General features: G+C 38.8%; 1 protein-coding gene across 2 annotated transcripts in view; it reads right to left on the reverse strand.

Moving 5' to 3' along the window:
* Positions 1-17,871, reverse strand: part of CCDC82 (coiled-coil domain containing 82) — a 28,677-nt gene extending 10,806 nt beyond the window's left edge. For both annotated transcript variants that reach the window (XM_087937060.1, XM_087937061.1), the window contains exons 1-3: positions 17,797-17,871; positions 15,388-15,471; positions 1,943-2,602 (exon numbers count right to left, since the gene is read on the reverse strand). In XM_087937060.1, coding sequence (XP_087793186.1) covers positions 1,943-2,593 — 651 coding nt within the window. In that variant the 5' untranslated portion in view covers positions 2,594-2,602; positions 15,388-15,471; positions 17,797-17,871. The remainder of the gene's footprint in view (positions 1-1,942; positions 2,603-15,387; positions 15,472-17,796) is intronic.
* Positions 17,872-18,197: the final 326 nt, after the last annotated feature.

Consider the following 18,197-nt stretch of genomic DNA (forward strand, 5'->3'; position numbering starts at 1 on the left):
AAAAAGAACAGAATAGAATATAGAATAGAAGCTAGAAGGGACCTCAGGGGTCTTCCAGTCCAGCCCCTTGCTCAAGCAGGAGATCCTATACCAGGGGTCCCCAACCACCAGGCCCTGGACCGGGACCGGTCCGTGGATCATTTTGTACTGGGCCGCAAAGAATGAATAATCGTGATTAAAATATATATAAAAATGGTGGCTTTCTTCGCCTTCGGTGAATGCTGCTGGGATCAGGGATCAAGAACACAAAGGAAAGAAAGGGAGGGAGGAAGCCATAGTTTCAGATCAGCCCCCCGATTGCTGCCAGGCCCCCGAAGTGCCAGCCAGCCCTCTAGCAACCAAAGCCTGTCCTGCTCTCTGGCTCAGTGGCTTCGGTTTCTTCCCGCCTTGTTCCTCTCTCAGTCGCTCTCTCGCTCCTCCACCAGCCCAGGAAGAAACTGCTTCAAAGAAGCTGGCAGGGTGGCTTTTCCTGTCAGCGCAGCTCCTCTGAAGTGCCCGTTCACCCCCACACAGCCGCCTGCGGTTCAATCCAGTGCTCCGTTCTGCCTGCCTGCCTGCCTTCGTTTCTGGTTGTTTCGGAGCAGCTTCGGCTGAGAAAATGAGGTGAATAGTTATGAAAGGGAGGGAGACACCTGAGGGATGAGGCTGAGGAAGGCAGGGCCGAGAGGCGGGGCTTCTCAGCAGTCCTGCAGGGACTTGTCCTGAGCCGCGGAGACAGCCGTGGGCCGCCACTGCCCAGCGCTCAGTTTTGAAGGCGCTCCTCAGCCAGGCGCAGTTCCTGAATCTGCAGCTGAAACCCTCCCAATATTTTAAATGTCCCAATAGAAGAGAATATCTGTCGCTCAGGGTTGCAATGAGGAAGCCTTAGCGCTTCCTGGACTTGGTGGTTTGCTGGCAGATGTTTTATTACCTGACTAGGTAACAACATCAGATGTTACCTAGTCAGGTAAAGAAACGTCTGCAAGCAAACCACCAAACTCGGACTCCACCGCCCCTACCCGGTCCTTGAAAAAGTGTTTCTGCGTAAAACTGGTCCCTGGTACAAAAAAGGTTGGGGACCACTGCCCTATACCATTTCAGACAAGTGGCTGTCCAGTCTCTTCTTAAAAAGTCTCCAGTGATGGTGGTGCACCCACGATATCTGGTGGCAAGCTCTGGTTAAATTGTCCTCACTGTTAGCAAGTTTCTCCTTAATTCCAGGTTGCTTCTCTCCTTGATTAGTTTCCATCCCTTGTTTCTTGTCCTGCCTTCAGGTGCTTTGGAGAATAGGTTGATCTTCTCTTCAATGGTCCTTTTATGACTTGTGGACTTTAACACCCAGAATTCCTGAGCCAGCTATTCTGGGAGTTAAAGTCCTTAAGTCATAAGGGGCCATGGTTCCCCACCTCTGATAATGGAGAGACCCAGCTTATGATACAACAGAATGGATAACATCATCATCATCGAGATTAGATTAGATCAGATTAGATTAGATTAGATTAGATTAGAGTAGAGTAGAGTAGAGTAGAGTAGAGTAGAGTAGAGTAGAGTAGAATAGAATTCTTTATTGGCCAAGTGTGATTGGTTACACAAGGAATTTGTCTTCGGTGCATAAGCCCTCAGTGTACATAAAAGATATAAGTGATCAATCATGATCATAGTCATCATAAATACATTCATCATGAATCATAAGATACAACACTTAGCGATAGTCATAGGGTACTAAATAAACAATCAACAAAAATCATACTAGGAAACTAAATAAAACAATTATGTACTTGATGGCACATAACCAAATGAAGCCCCTCACAAGCTAATTATTTATGTCTATTTTTATAGTGTTGGGGTCAAAACGTAAATATAAAAAGGTGCTTCTAAAATTCATGTGGATTACAGTGAAATCCATCTGAGATCTACCGGCAAGTGTGAAAAAATCCTTTTTTGAAATTAATTGGAAACGTACCTCATCACATTGATTGACTCTGCCAGATTTTTGTGTTTGCCGGGAAGAGAGTTCTTGAAGCTTTAGGTGTCTTTCTTGTTTTCTATTGGCTGCTTTCTCTTCTGGGAATGTGGGTGACTCCTCAACAACAGATAAGTCCTCTTCACTAATTACCGTCCTGCCTTTAGCAATCATTTTCCTAGGAACACTGCTGTCACCGCTTTCATCAGTGACATGTATCACCTCTGTCTGAGGTCTCTTCCTCTTTCCAAGGGGGATGTTTTCTTGTTCCAGATCGTCAGAAGACGCATCACTCCAACCTTTCTGTAAATCTGCATTGTTCCCAGCTTCACTATTACTTTTGCTAAGTATGGAGGTCTTTTCTTCTTCTCCATCTACATCTTTTTTCAGTCTGGACTTGAGATCTTTTTTTGAGGATGAGGATGACAAGGAGGAAGAGGAATATATAAGTTCATAGTCATCATCCTGATCATCTTTTTCTGAGGATGAGGATGACGAGGAGGAAAAGGAATATCTAATTTCATTGTCATTATCCTGTCTTTTACGAAATAGATATCTCTTAGTCTCATTCAAGTCAATGCAAGATTTGGCCACTGGTTTTGCTGTGGCGCTTCTGGTTTGGTATCTTCTAGTTACAGCATTAGTTTCCATAAGGATTTACTAAAAAAAGAAAAGAAGAAGATAAATTTGATGTTCTAAGTTCACTATATTTTTGGTTTTACAACTCTTCAAATAGTGATGGGAAGTCCAGTCAAAAATGGAGGCTTTCCTTTTCTGCTCACACCCCTTGTTCCAGACTTAAAAGAAATAGATGTACACTAAACCCTTAATTTTAATGGATTATTAATTGGGAAGAAAAGTACAGACAGTCCGTAACTTACAACTATTCAATTAGTCCTGGCCTGTCAAACTGGCAGCCCGCAGACCAGATATGCCACGCCCATCCCAGCTCTGCAAAGGCAACCCCCCCCCCCTCATAATATCTCACAATCTGGCCCGTGAGGTGATCAAGTTTGACACCCCTGATTTAGTGACTGGTCAAAGTTACTGTCATGTCCCCATCAGAGCCTGAATCTGCGGAGGAAGATGATCCAGAACTGGAGCCGATGGAGATTGAGGGGGTGGCTTCATTGGCTTGGGAGGAAAATGGGGAGGAGAAGGCCCAGCCAGGCCAGGGCCTTTCAGGATTGGAATGGGTTGTAGTCAGGGAGGAACGGGGGCAGGATGACCAAGAGAGGCTAAGCTGTGAACGTGAGAGTCATAGCTCGGGCAAGGAGCAAGAATTACCCCTCCTGATTCTTGAGCACGGAGGTGGGAGCGAAGGCGAGAACAGCACAGACTGACCCGATGACCGTGAGGAGACCACCCCGCCCCCTCTTCACAAGACACACCTGGGAACTGAGACTTAAGGAGACGCTGTGGGGAGGGGAATTTGGTTTAGTTTACTTTATTGTTATTGCACTTCATACAACGAAATCAAACACCATCTTCAGTGCACATCATGACTATGAAAATAAACACAAACACACGTCCTTCACACATTGAATTGGAAACCTCCGACACCACAACAACACTGCACTATACAACAGAATTCAACAGAGCTATCCTACTCCCCTGGGATAGAAACTGTTTTTCAGCCTGTTTGTCCTTGTTTTTATTATTCTATTTTATTATTGTTTTATTATTGTTTTATTATTGTTTATTTTATTATTGTTGGGAACAAACACTGAATTCCTGGAGTGTTGAGTGCCAACGCTTGAACTGTTCTGGATTCCTTGCATTCTTTCTGGATTCCTTGCTTTTCAGCCATTGTGCTCACAGCATTGGTCTGGACTATTTGCAGCCAGAGGCTGCTTGAGGAGTGCGTGTGTGTGTGTGTGTGTGTGTGTGTGTGTGTGTGTGTGATCATTTTGTTCTGGGACTTGCCAGAAACGTGGGAGTATTTCAGCAAAGCATTACACAAAGTAGACCACAACCTATTTCTTAGTAAGCTAGAAAAAAGATAGAACCACCACTAGATGGACTCGCAACTGGCTGGCAAACCGTACTCAAAGAGTAGTCCTTAATGGGTCTATGTCTACATGGAGGGAAGTAAGCAGTGAGGTGCCACAAGGTTCTGTCTTAGGCCCAGTATCTTCAATATCTTCATTAATGACTTAGATGAGGAAATAGAAGGGGGACTTACCAAATTTGCAGATGATACTAAACTGGCAGGAATAGCTAACACTCAAGAAGATAGGCTCAAGATCCAGATGGATCTTGACAGACTAGAACACTCAGCTATATCTAACAAAATGAAATTCAGTGTAGAGAAAAGTAAAGTCCTACGCTTAGGCAAGAAAAACCAAAAGTACACATATAGACTGGGTGAAATCAGGCTCAACAGCAGTAACTGTGAGAGGGATCTTGGAGTCTTAGTGGACAACCAGCTAAATATGAGCCAGCAGTGTGCAGCAGCAGCCACAAAAAGCTAATGCAATCCTAAGTTGCATTAACAGAGGGATACAATCGAGATCAAGTGAGGTACTAATATACCACTCTATAAAGCCTTAGTAAGACTACATCTAGAGTACTGCATCCAGTTTTGGTCACCACATTATAAAAAAGATGTTGACTTTAGAAAAAGTACAGAGAAGAGCAACCAGGATGATTAGGAGACCGGAGACTAAAACATATGAAGAACAGTTGCAGGAACTGGGCATGGCTAGTCTAGTGAACAGAAGGACCAGGGGAGACATCAGAGCAGTGTTCCAATATTTGAGGGGCTGCCAGAGAGGAAGGAGTCAAGTTATTTTCCAAAGCACCCAAAGGCCAGACAAGGAATAATGGATGGAAACTGAAATCTGGAAATAAGGAGAAATTTTCTAGACAGTGAGAACAATCAACCAATGGAACAGAAATTGCCCTCGGAAGTTGTGGGAATGTTACCACTTTCAAGAAGAGATTGGATTGCCATTCATCAGAAATGGTGTAGGGTCTCCCGCTTGGGCGGGGGGTTGGACTAGATGACCTATAAGGTCCCTTCCAACTCTGATTATCTGTTAAATCTGTTAAGCGTTTGGGGAAATTTGGGGCAATAGAGGGGCGGTTTGATCTGCCAGCTGCCTCTATTACCTCTGTGCCATGCCTCGGATCATCACAGTTACAATAGTACTGAAAAAAGTGACTTATGACTGTTTTTCACACCACCACTGCAGCATCCTCATGGTCACAGAATTTGAATGCTTGGCAACTGGCATGTATTTCTGACTGTTGCAATATCCTGGTGCCGTACGATTCCCTTTTGCGACCTTCTGACAAGCAATGTCAATGGGGAAGCCTTAACAATTGTCACTAACTTGAGAGGGCGGAGCTGACGCGATGATACGGCTTGCAATCTTGGGGCTCTGAGATTGCAGCCGATATCTTTGCCTCTGGTCGGTCCAAACGGACCTAAACCGTCCCGTAGAGACTGTGATAGTGAAGGGCACATCCTGTGGATCCCAGGGACATCGCAAAGTCCCTGGTTGATTCAGGAGAAGCCCTTTTTGCCAGTGGCGGAGAGGCAGCCATTAAGCTGCTGAAGTTGGTACAGCTCCGGAACGGAAGAGACTGAAAGAGAAAGTGTGTCGGCTTGGTGAGAACTTTTTTTTTTTTTTTACTATTATTCTGAGACTTAAAAGGACACCCTAAGAAAAAGAAAAAAATCTGTAAAAGTTTTGACAGAACTGAGTGAGCGGCGGCTTTTAAATGGAAATGTCAAAGTGAGGCTTGGCTTTTTAACTTTTTTTATTACTGGACTTCTATCACGACTTAACATTTGCTAACTGGACTGGTTTCTCTTTTATATGTATTTTATTTTTCTTCTCTTCTTTGATTTTTCAGTCTTTTAGATTAGGGACTCCCTTTAGTTATTTTTCATATATATATATTTCTCCTAGACCAAATCAACAAAGATCTCCTCACACTCCACCTCAGACTCAGCAACAAGATTCACCCCCTACTTTGGGACAAATCCAAACAACTCGCTGTCTGGAGAGCCGAAACACAGACCACCCTCAAGACAGACACACACACCAACAAACTCAGGAAACTACAACAACGCCAGAAACCAACTCCTCCCCCCCCACAGCCACACATGAAACAAACAGTGCACAACATCTCAGACAAGATCCTCACTGAAGCTGAAACCAAGGTCCTTTCAAAAGGATTCAACTTTGCTGTCGCTCCCAAACACATCCCCACAGAAACCATCCTATGCGGAGTTGAAACCAGCCTGACCAAAACCAACCCTGACGACGCTAACAAAATCAGACTCGAAATCACCAACATCCTCTGCACTAGCAAACCACCCAAAAGCAACTTATCCAAAGAAGAACAAACTGCACTACTTAACCTGAAAGAAGACACCAGCATAATAATCCTACCAGCAGACAAGGGCAACGCGACAATGGTTATGAACACATCTGACTACCAAACCAAGTTAACCAACCTACTCCAAGACCCCACATACAAACCCCTAAAGACAGACCCCACCACCTACCTAGAAAAAACTACCAAATCCAAAATAAAAGCCTCCCCCATCAGTGAAGAAATCCAGCAAAGAATCATACCCAGAGAGAAATCATCCAGATGCCCTAAGCTTTATGGTCTCCCCAAGATACACAAAGAAGGAACCCCACTCAGACCAATAGTCAGCTCCATAGGCTCACCTCTACAAAACCTGGCCAAATTTCTCACCAAACAACTGCAACCCTATGCAGAATCCATCAAGTCACACGTAAGAAACTCATTCCAGTTCATCGAGATCATAAAGAAACAAAACTTACAACCCAGCGACCTACTAGTAAGCTTCAATGTCATATCCCTCTTCACCCAAGTGCCAATAAAAGAAGCCTTGACAGCCATCCAAAACAAATACAAACCCCCCAAGCACATCCTAGATCTGACCAACCACTGCCTATCCAATACATACTTCACCTACAATGGACAAAAATACAAACAAATAGAAGGAGCACCCATGGGATCACCCCTCTCACCTGTCATCGCAAACCTCTACATGGATCACTTTGAAACACAAGCTCTAGAAAAATACGACCACAAACCCAAACTCTGGCTCAGATACGTAGATGACACCTTCATAATCTGGCCACACAGGAAAGAAAAACTGAACAACTTCCTCACACACCTCAACAGCCTACACCCCAAAATACAATTCACAATGGAAACAGAAGCCAACAATCAACTTCCCTTCCTAGATGTCTTGGTATACAAAAGATCCAATGGCTCCCTAGGACACACCATCTACCGGAAGAAAACACATACAAACCGCTATCTACATGCACTCTCACACCACCACCCAGCACAGATCAATTCCGTAGCCGAGACACTCATCTCCAGAACAAAATGCTTAGCCGATGAACAACACCAAAAAACTGAACTACACACTCTCACCAATGTACTAACAGCCAATGGATTCCAAAGAAAGAAGATTACCCACCTAATCCAAAAAGAAACCCCAACCAAAATCCAAGACAGAGAACAAAAAAACGGCAAAGCCCTCCTCCCATATATAAAAGGCACTACAGACAAAATCAGCAAGATCCTCCAAAAACACAACATTAAAACAGCATTCTACACAAACAGAAAAATATCCACCATCCTAAGAAACCCCAAAGACAAAATCGAATTAGAAAACCAAGGAGTATACGAAATCCCCTGCACTGCCTGCCCCACCACATACATTGGACAAACTAACAGAAGAATAAGTGCACGCATTGAAGAACATAAGAACTCAATCAAAAAAGAAGAAATGACCTCTTCCCTGGTCCAACACCTCAAAACCACAGGACATGAGATTGACTTTAAAAATACCAGAACCATCGCCAAAACTGAACACTTCAACAGCAGAATAATCAGAGAAGCCATAGAGATAGAAAAACGCCCACACAGCATGAACAAACGAGATGACACCTCCCGCCTTCCAGCCATTTGGAAACCCGCCCTCATGAACAGACGAGTACCTAACATGAAGAATGACACCAGACCCACACCCATGAGAGCCACACAAGATGCCACCACCACACTTCCATGTAGAAAACAGACTCACACCCACTCAGAAGATGAGACACGACCACGGACCAGAAGCCGCACTGCAGCTGCATCACTACCCACTTCAAACCCCTCCGAGCCATACATGAAGCAAACCGACACCCACTATGAAGATGCAGCACGACCACGAACTCGAAGCCAAACAGCAAGATCACAGCTCACCAACTCAAATCCCCCAGCAACTAAGACTAACCTGAGCACAACCAAGCCCCCACCTGAACAGAACACGCTCCAGCCAATCAGAACACGACCAACCCCCAACCAATCAGAACACAGCCAAACCCCTACCAATGAGAACACACCCCACCCAATCAGAACACAGCCAAGCCCCACCCAATCAAGTCACACCCCACTAGCAGTTTAAAAGGAAGAAGCAGCTGCAATCTCACATCACTCAGAGAAGCACAGAGCTGAAGACAGAAGCCTGAAGATGATGAATGAGACTTCATCGAAACGTTGCCTAGATACTTCGAATCTTACGCGGGAGAAAACCTGAACAACCAAAGATCCATATATATATATATATATTCTTTCCTTTTTTTTTACTTTTATCACGTTTTGTCTGGGAAAGGAGGGGGAAAGTCAGAGCAAAGAAACTTTGTAACACTGCCAACTAGAGGCTTGAAAATATTTTAGTTGAAGTTGAGAGAACTGTGAAAGACTCCTCTTTCAAGGACATTGCAACTTGATAAGATAGAGGGAAGAACACGCCAGTGTTATTACAGGTGTTCTCAACAATTGAAGTTTGGCTTTGAAGCTTGTGGAGAGGAGACTTTTAATAAGACCCTTGGATAATTAAACAAAGTGCAGTGTGCTCTTTTTATTTATTTATTTTTAGTTGTGTTACCCCTCCTTACCAGCTCTACTGTACTTCTTTCCTTTTTAAAAAACAAACAAACCAAAAAAAACCTTTATTTTTGTAACATTTTTACTTTTGCTTTTTATTTTAAAAGGAACGCCTCAGAATTTTTCTTTTTTCTTTTCTCATTGAGATTTTTGCTTCTTCCATCCGTATTTTTGGTTTACTTTTATGGTTTTTTTTACTTTTATTTTGGAGACCTCTCAATTGGATTGAGGTGTGAAGAGCCTGAAGAAATTTTTCTCTCATCTTTTTTTTTATTATTATTGGTTTTTTTTTCTTCCTCTTATTTTTATCTTGGATTACAATTGACCATTTCATAATTGGATTAAGGTTCAGAAGAACCTGAAGAATTTTTCCTTTCCTTTTTTTCTCACTACTATTGGGCCTTTTACTTTCTACCACCTTTATCTTCCATTTTGGATTATAATTGGCTAATTGAATTTGAAGATTTTGACGTTCAAAATGAGTAGGAAACTCATACCTTCTGGCGCTTCAACTTCTACTTCCGCCTCCCCACCATCTGGAGGACAACGTTTAATTCAGACAATGTTAAAGCAAGATAAAGAACAAGAAAAAGTGACCTTACAGATGATTATGCAAGGAATCCAAGATCTCAAAATAAAATCAGACACCATTGAAAAGAGAATAGAGAATACTGAACAAAGAACGGAGAACATTGAACAAGGAACAGGGAAGACTGATGAAAAAATTGAAAATATTCAACAAATGATGGTGAAATATGATGAGAGATTCCAAAAAATTGAAGATAAAAAAGAGACAAGAAGATTGGAAGCATTGACAGTAGATTAACAGTAGTTGAACAAGATAAAAGTGGGATGCTGAAGTGGCAGATGGACAGATCAGAATTCTATCTCAGATTTCAAAATATAGAGGAAGAAAAAGGACAAAATCTAGCTGTGATAATGATAGAAATATTGGCTGAAGCCTTGGAAATAACAGAGGAGAAGATGATGGATGGAGTAGATGAGGTATACTGAGTTTTTACAAGATATACGATGAGAAATAATCTACCAAGAGAATTTCATATCAGATTTACAAAAAAAGCCATTAAAACACAAATATTACAAGTGGCAAGAGAGAAAACGTTGAAATACAAAGGCAAAGATATTGTGGTCTTAAAACAAATACATAGAAGAGTGAGAGAGATGAGAAGAGAATATCAATTCCTGACTAAAATGTTATTGAAAAAAGAGGTGAATTATAGATGGCTGATTCCAGAAGGACTAATGTTTACATGGCAAGAACGGAGACACAGAATTGATTTAATTGAGAAAGCAGAATTATTCTACGCAGAATTTTTTGGAAGGAGAGAGGAAGAGGCAGAAAAAGAGATTTCACTAATTGAATTTCAAGAGGACCAAATGGGGACTGAAAAAGAAGAAGGTGCAGTAGGTGGACAGGTGGAGATCCAAGAACAACGTGAACCAAGATCTACAAGAGCTGCTAAACCTAAATACAAAATATAACTATGGAAGAGAAAAAACTGATTACAATGAATATAAATGGACTTAATTCAGCTGTTAAAAGAAGGAAATTTTTTCATAAATTAGAGAAATTAAAATTTGATATAATTTGTCTACAAGAAGTACGTATTAAAAAACAATATGAACAATTGTTGATACAGCCAAAATTAGGGAAAATATTCACTTCTTTGACTCAATGTAAGAAAAGAGGAGTGGTTTTATACATTAAAGAGACTATCCCAGCAAAATTGATCCATACTGATGAAGATGGAAGAGTATTAATGGTGGAAATAATGGAGAATAATATGAAAACACTCTTGATTGCAATTTATGCCACGAATGATAAACAAGAAGAATTTTACAAAAAATTACACATGAAAATAATTGGACTGGACTATGTTAATATATTATGATGGGAGATTTCAATGGAATTGTAGACAATAAACTGGACTATACAGCAACAACAACAAAGCAAAATAGAAAGACTCTCCCTAAATCCTTTTTTAAAATGATAGATGAATTAAATTTAAAAGATATATGGAGAGAAAGAAATGCTAGAATTAAACAATATACTTTTTACTCAAATAGACATTCATCATGGTCCAGAATAGATACCTCAACAGAACTAATACCTGACATACAAGAAACAAACATTGAAACAAGTACTTGGGCAGGCCACAATCCAATGACAATTAAATGGAAAGGACAAAAAAGAAGATCAAGATGGACGTTAAATACTACTATTTTAAAGGAAAAAGACTTTACAAAATGGATGGAGAAAGAATTGGCCCTTTTCTTCAGAGAAAATAAAAAAGAAGATACTTCAGTTCAGAATGTCTGGGACACAATGAAGGCATATGCTAGAGGCTTGATAATAGACTATATAAAGAAAAAGAACACTAGGAAAAGGCAAGCTACTAAAGTTTTAGAAGATGAGTATAAAAGACTTGAAAAAGAACTACAGAAAACGCCACAGAAAAAAGACATCAAACTAAAAATGGATATAATTAAACATAAAATGAGTCAAATAGAGCAAGAAGAATTGGCACAGGAAATTAGAAGTGCTAAACAGAACTACTTTGAAGATGCAAATAAACCAGGTAGATTGTTATCATACAAATTGAGAAAGGAGAAAGAATCAAGGAAAATATTGCAGTTAATAGATGACCAAGGCCAAGTTTCTTATGGCAACAAAGAGAAAAAGGAAATTATTCGAGACTTCTATGGGCAACTATACAAGCAAGAGAATATTGATGAGGAGAGTCAAACAGTACTTACAGAATGCTAATCTACCTAAGATACCTAAAGAGACTGAAGAAATGCTAGAAAGTAATATAACAATGATGGAATTAATTGAAGCACTTAAGAAGCAAAATAATGGAAAAGTACCAGGTCCAGATGGGCTTCCAGCAGAATTTTATAAAACATTACAAGAATCGCTGAGCCTTCCATTGCTAGAAGTCATGAATGAAGTTATGTCAAAAAAGATGATACCTAAAACTTGGTCAGAAGCTTACATTACACTTATTCCAAAAGAAGAGGCTGATCCATTGCAAATTAAGAATTATAGACCTAGTTCTCTATTAAATGCAGACTATAAAATCTTTGCTTCAATTTTGGCAGAAAGACTCAAAAAATATTTAAATAATTTTATTCACCCAGATCAAAATGGGTTTCTGCCAAAGAGACAAATCAAAGACAATATGAGGGTAATTCTGGACACTTTGGAATATTATGAGGCACATCCTGAAAAGTAAATGGCTTTGATATTCTTAGATCCACAAAAGGCATTTGATAATGTGAATTGGAGATTTATGTTATTATTACTGGAACAGATGGGTTTCGCCAAAAAAATTAATCCAAGCAATAGAAGCCATATATTATAAGCAAACGGCAAGGTAATGACAGAGGGAGAATTCACAGATTCTATCAATATAAGAAAAGGTACAAGACAAGGATGCCCATTATCACCTTTGCTATTTGTATTAACTTTGGAAGAGTTGAACAGAAATATTAGAGATGATAAAAGTATAAAAGGAATGAAAATTAAAAAGGGAGAATTTAAATTGCAAGCCTTTGTGGATAATTTGGCCTTTATTTTGGAAGACTCCTTAGACACAGCTCTAAAATTATTGGAAAAGATAGAGACATATGGTGAGGTGGCTGGTTTGAAAATAAACAAAGATAAAACAAAGATTTTGACAAAGAACATGCTACTAAGACAAAGAGAAGAACTGGCAGACCTATTGAAAATTCAAGTCACGAATAAGGTTAAGTATTTGGGGATACATTTGACATCAAGATGTAGTACATTAGAAGAGAACAATTATATTAAACTTAAACAACAGATAGCGTTAGATTTGACGAAATGGGAGAACTTACAATTGTCATTAATAGGGAGAATCTCAACAATCAAGATGAATATTCTACCCAGAATTTTATACTTGTTTCAAACAATACCAATTAGGCTTGGAAAAGACTATTTTGAAGACTTAAATAAAATTGTGTTGAAGTATGTATGGCAAGGCAAGAAAGCGAGAATAAAGTTAAAACTTTTACAAGATGCTAGAATTAGAGGAGGATTTGGTTTGCCTAATTGGGAGTTATACTATCAAGCTGCAAATTTGATGTGGGCCAAGGAATGGATAACATTAAGAAAGACTAGATTGTTGACACTAGAAGGACATGATTTGTTGTTGGGCTGGCATGCTTTTTTATGGTATAAGGGAATTAAAACACAGGGCTATTTTAGAAGACATCATATACGGGAGTCTTTGTGGTTAAATTGGGAGAAGATTAAAAGACAATGTTATTTGAAAATTCCAGTTTGGTTATCGACTATTGAAGCATTTTCCTATTCTATAATATACAAGAAGGAACAAACAGTTAGATATAGGGAAATATTGGATGAAAAGGGTGAACTTAAATCGATGAAAAATTTAGAGGAACAAGGTATAAATATGAATTGGTTTTCATATGCGCAAATACACTCAAGGTATGATGAGAATTTTAAAACAGAAGGATTTTATGATAAATTGACTGATTTAGATAAGATTTTGACAGGTACTGATGAAAAGGTGATTAAAAAATTATATGGTTATTTATTGGAAATTAAACTAGAGGAAGAACAAGTTAAAGAAGCTATGATTGCTTGGGGGAAGAATTTTGGATATGGGATTGATTTAGAGAAATGGCAAAAATTGTGGTCTCAAAATTATAAAATGACAATGTCAACAGCATATAAAGAAAATTTGTATAAGATGTTTTACAGGTGGCATTTCCCCCTGACAAGAATAGCAAGAATGTTCAAGAATAAATCCGAAAAATGTTGGAAATGTCATCAGATACCTGGTTCATATTACCATATGTGGTGGACTTGTGCAGACGCTAGAAAATATTGGACTAAAATTCGCATGTGGTTGGAAAAAATGACAAAGAAACACATAGACTTGAAGCCAGAGATTTTTTAATTGGGAATTTTACCTGACGCATATAGTAAAGATTTGAAATACCTGATTGTAAATGTATTAACAGCAGCTAGGATTGTATTTGCTAAAAACTGGAAAAATGAGAAAATACCATCAAAGGAGGAAATCATTTAGAAAATATTGGAATGTGCTGAAATGAGTAGACTGACATTTGAAATTAGAGAACAAGAGGATAAACAATTTTATAAAATTTGGGACCTTTTCTATCAATGGTTAGATGATAAAATACAATAATAGAATATCTAGAATTTTAGAAAATAATGAATATATAAAGATATATATATATATATATATATATATATATATATATATATATATATATATATATATATATTATTTTTGATATCATATCTATAAAATGTTTTTAGGATAGATTTGGTAGGATTATATGAATGGTTATAAAATAAACTAAGTAAATTATAGTTATCTTGCAAAGTATGAATGAATAAAATTATAGTCAAATGATTGTTTAATAGTGATACTAGGGTATTTAATTTTTGATTGATAATATGAGTTACCATGCAATGTAACTGTAATTGAGACTATGAAATGGATGCACAAAAAATTGGTAAACCAACCGACACACTGCTTGTATATTTATGAAAGATGTTTTCTTATGTTTTGTTTGTTTTTGTTTGTCTTTAAAAACCAATAAAATTATTTCCAAAAAAAACCCCAATTGTCACTAACTTAACAGCTACAATGATTCACTTAAAAATCATGGCGTGAAAGCTTGTAAAATGGGTGTAACAGTTCACAACTGTCTTGTTAGCTGCAGACATTTTGGACTCAATTATGGTTGCAAGTAAATGTACCTCTAATGTCCTTCAGAACTCATTGCCTCTTACTGCAAATGAAATCTTACATGGGCATAATTTGGTAAAGGAATTTTTGTCTTCCAGATCCAAAATCTGCCAAACAAGTCCAGGAAATCTCTCAATTATTATTGTTATTTTTGGTAGGGGGAAGAGAAATCTCACAGAACATTTGAACGCTGTAAAATTATCATGAAGCATATTTGCAAAGGCAATGCAAACTTTTGCAAATCTGTTTGATTCAATTGAGTTGCAGTTTTAAAGATATTTGACCGCACAGCTGGCCAGAAATGAAACCTCACTTTAGGAAATAAATTCTGCAAGTGTTAGAGAACTGCAGAATTTTCAGAGGATTTTGCCAAATGATTGGTTCAAGGGCTGCAACATAACTAGCCCTTCATCATTCCTTAATAGAGCTGGATTTCACAGACTTCTGCATCAAATGAAGATAATCTGATAGGCGTTTGGAAAGACGCAAACACATACCCAGCTAAGGATGCTAAACAAGACTGCATGAAAAATGATTGCTTCTGTTTATTTTTACCCCATCTATATTATTTCTAGAAATGTAGCGAACATACTTAATATTGCTTCCTCCTCTTTATCCCCACAACTCCAACCTTGTAAGGTGGATTGGGTTGAGAGGTAATGACTGGCTCAAAGTCACCTGGCTGGTTTTCATGATTAAGACAGGATTTGAACTCACCTTTTCTTGGTTTCTAGCTGATGCCTTAACCCCTAGATCAAACGGATTCTTGGTTTACGCTGCCCTTCAAACTCCCATTGAAGTCTGTAAATGTAAAAGAAGAAATTCAACATCAGAGAATAGGGACTTTTCAGAAACTGATATTGATTAGAAGCACTTTTTAAAAAATAGTATTAAATATTATTTTTTAGTTTAATTTTTTTAATTTTTTTATATACAACAAATCCATTCCATTTCAATTGCGCGTCGACTAGATACATATTTCAATTATTTAACCATTATAAATGATATTCTCCTTATCAAATCTAACAATACATCAATAATCACATTCCCATATAAATAATAGTATCGCATATATCTATTACAATTATTTAACAATTATAAATGATGTTTTCCATATCAAATCTAACAATACAGCATTCCCATATAAATAATGGTATCGGATATATCTATTACATTAATTTCTTTAATTACTCTATAAATACATCAAATTCCTTTTAATTTGTTCTATTTTCTACCCATTGATACAACTGATGTAAAGATATTTTAAATGAAAAGGGTGAGCTCAAAACAAAACAAGAATTAAATGAACAAGGAAGAATGGTATAGAATGGTATTCATATATGCTGATACAAACAAGGTATGAAAAAGATATTAAAGATGAAAGGATCGAGGAAGAGTTGACAGAATTGGATAAAATACTAACAAGAACAGAAGACAAATTGATTAAAAGACTACACTGTTATCTGTTGGGTGTCAAGTTGGGAAGAACAAGTTAAAGAAACAATGATTGCATGGGCATTTTTTTGGATATGCTATAGAATTGGATAAATGGCAGAAATTATGGGATAGGAATTATAAATTGACAATTCTGACATCTCATACAAAGGTGAATTTGTATAAGATGTTTTCCAGATGGCACAATGCCAGCAAGACTAGTGAAAATGTTTAAAGATAAATCAGTGAAATGTTGGAAATATCATCAAACTCCAGCAAAATATCATCATATGTGGTGGACTTGCACAGAGGCTAAAAAATATTGGACTAAAATACACACATGGTTGGAAAAATGATTAAACAACATATAGACCTGAAACCTGAAATATTCCTATTATGAATGGTACCAGAAAGTTATAGTAAATAAAAGATTTACCTAATTATACACATTTTAACAGCGGCTAGAATTGTATTTGCCCCAAATTGGAAGAGTGATAAAATGCCGACAAAGGGAAAAATAATTGTAAAAATATTTGAATGTGCAGAAATGAATAGACTGACACTAGAAGTCAAAGAAAAAGAAGAAACTGAATATTACATGGTAAGGAAATATTACTTTCTAAAGAGCAGGAAATGCATCAAGTAACAACAGTTAACAAGTAGTAACAAACAATAACATGGTTGTTTGATGCTCTTGTCATGTGTCTTGCAGAAAAATATCCAAGACACACTACAACAGCATCAAATAACAATGGTTGAGGCTGCCAGAAGTGCAACAACCAGAATTTTGGGTCTCTGTGGACACTCCCAAGTGGTAAAAGAGGAAGAGAAGCGGAAGAAACTACAGGTGTCGATTCTAGAAAGATTGCAGAGAAGAGCAACAAGAACAATTAGGGGAACTGGAGACTAAAACATATAAAGAATGGATGCTGGAATTGGGTGTGTCTAGTTTAATGAAAAGAAGGATTGGGATGACATGATAGCAGTGTTCTAATATCTAAGGAGCCGTAACAAAGAAAGATCAACTTATTTTCCAGAGCACCTAAAGGCAGCACAAGAAGCAATGGGTGGAAACTAAACAAGGAGAGAAGCAACTTAGAATTAAGGAGAAATTTCCTGACAGTTAGAACAATGAATCAGTGGAAAAACTTATCTCCAGAGGTTGTGAATGCTCCAACACTTAAAAAGAAGAGATTGGACAACCATTTGCCTGAAATGGGGATAGGGTTTCCCGCCTAAGCAGCGGGTTGGACTAGAAGACCTCCAAGGAACCTTCCAACTCTCTGGCAAACTATCACTTTTCGCTCGACAATATCCCTGCGAAAATCTCCTTTGAAGAGCACTTCTCGGCTGTAATGAGCGATCAAACCCCATTAAATAGCCCAGGGTGACAGTCGGGGACTATGGGATCTGGAGTCGTAGATTACTGGGATAGAATAAGCAGACTGTACGACGACCCCACTTCCTGTCACTCCAATCTGCCAAAGTAAACGAACGTGTGATAGTTTCCGAAAAATAGAAAGGCAAAAGCGAAACTATTGCGATCCGGCCGCTGGTCGGGGCTTGGGCTATAAACCCATCAGCTGCGGGCTGGGCATAATGGGATCCACGGGGTGGGGCGGGGTATCCTTTCCAGATCCAGGCAACCCTCCCTTGAAAGGCGAGATTAAGACGGACGCCAGCAGCGCTCACCTGACTCTCCGAGAGAACGACTCCCAAGCGAGCGGAAGTCGCAGTGAAACAAGCTGCCAAAACGAAATTTTCGTTTGTCGGGCCCGCTTCTCTTCCTCCCGGCTGTCATTGGCTCAGCCTTACCGCCGCTCACCTCCGTCCCGGCTTCTTATTTAGGCGGCCGGTCCAGCTGACCAGAGAGAGACGGGGCGTTTCGTTGTGTCCCCGCTGTCATTCTGGATACGGTTGTCAAAAAGACTTCTAACTGACAGCAGTGGGTTAGCTTAGGGGGATATTTGTTTAAAGGTTGTGAACAGTATGTAGTTTTGGCAACCTTTGAGATGTCTGGACTTATTTACCAAAGCGAGACAAGAAACGATGCATGGGAACTAATCGAGGAAAGAAGCAGAATAACAGAATTG

This window comes from Pseudonaja textilis, chromosome 7 (genome assembly GCF_049901715.1).
Source record: "Pseudonaja textilis isolate UNSWEBS1 chromosome 7, rPseTex1.2, whole genome shotgun sequence".
In the NCBI taxonomy this organism is placed as follows: domain Eukaryota; kingdom Metazoa; phylum Chordata; class Lepidosauria; order Squamata; family Elapidae; genus Pseudonaja; species Pseudonaja textilis.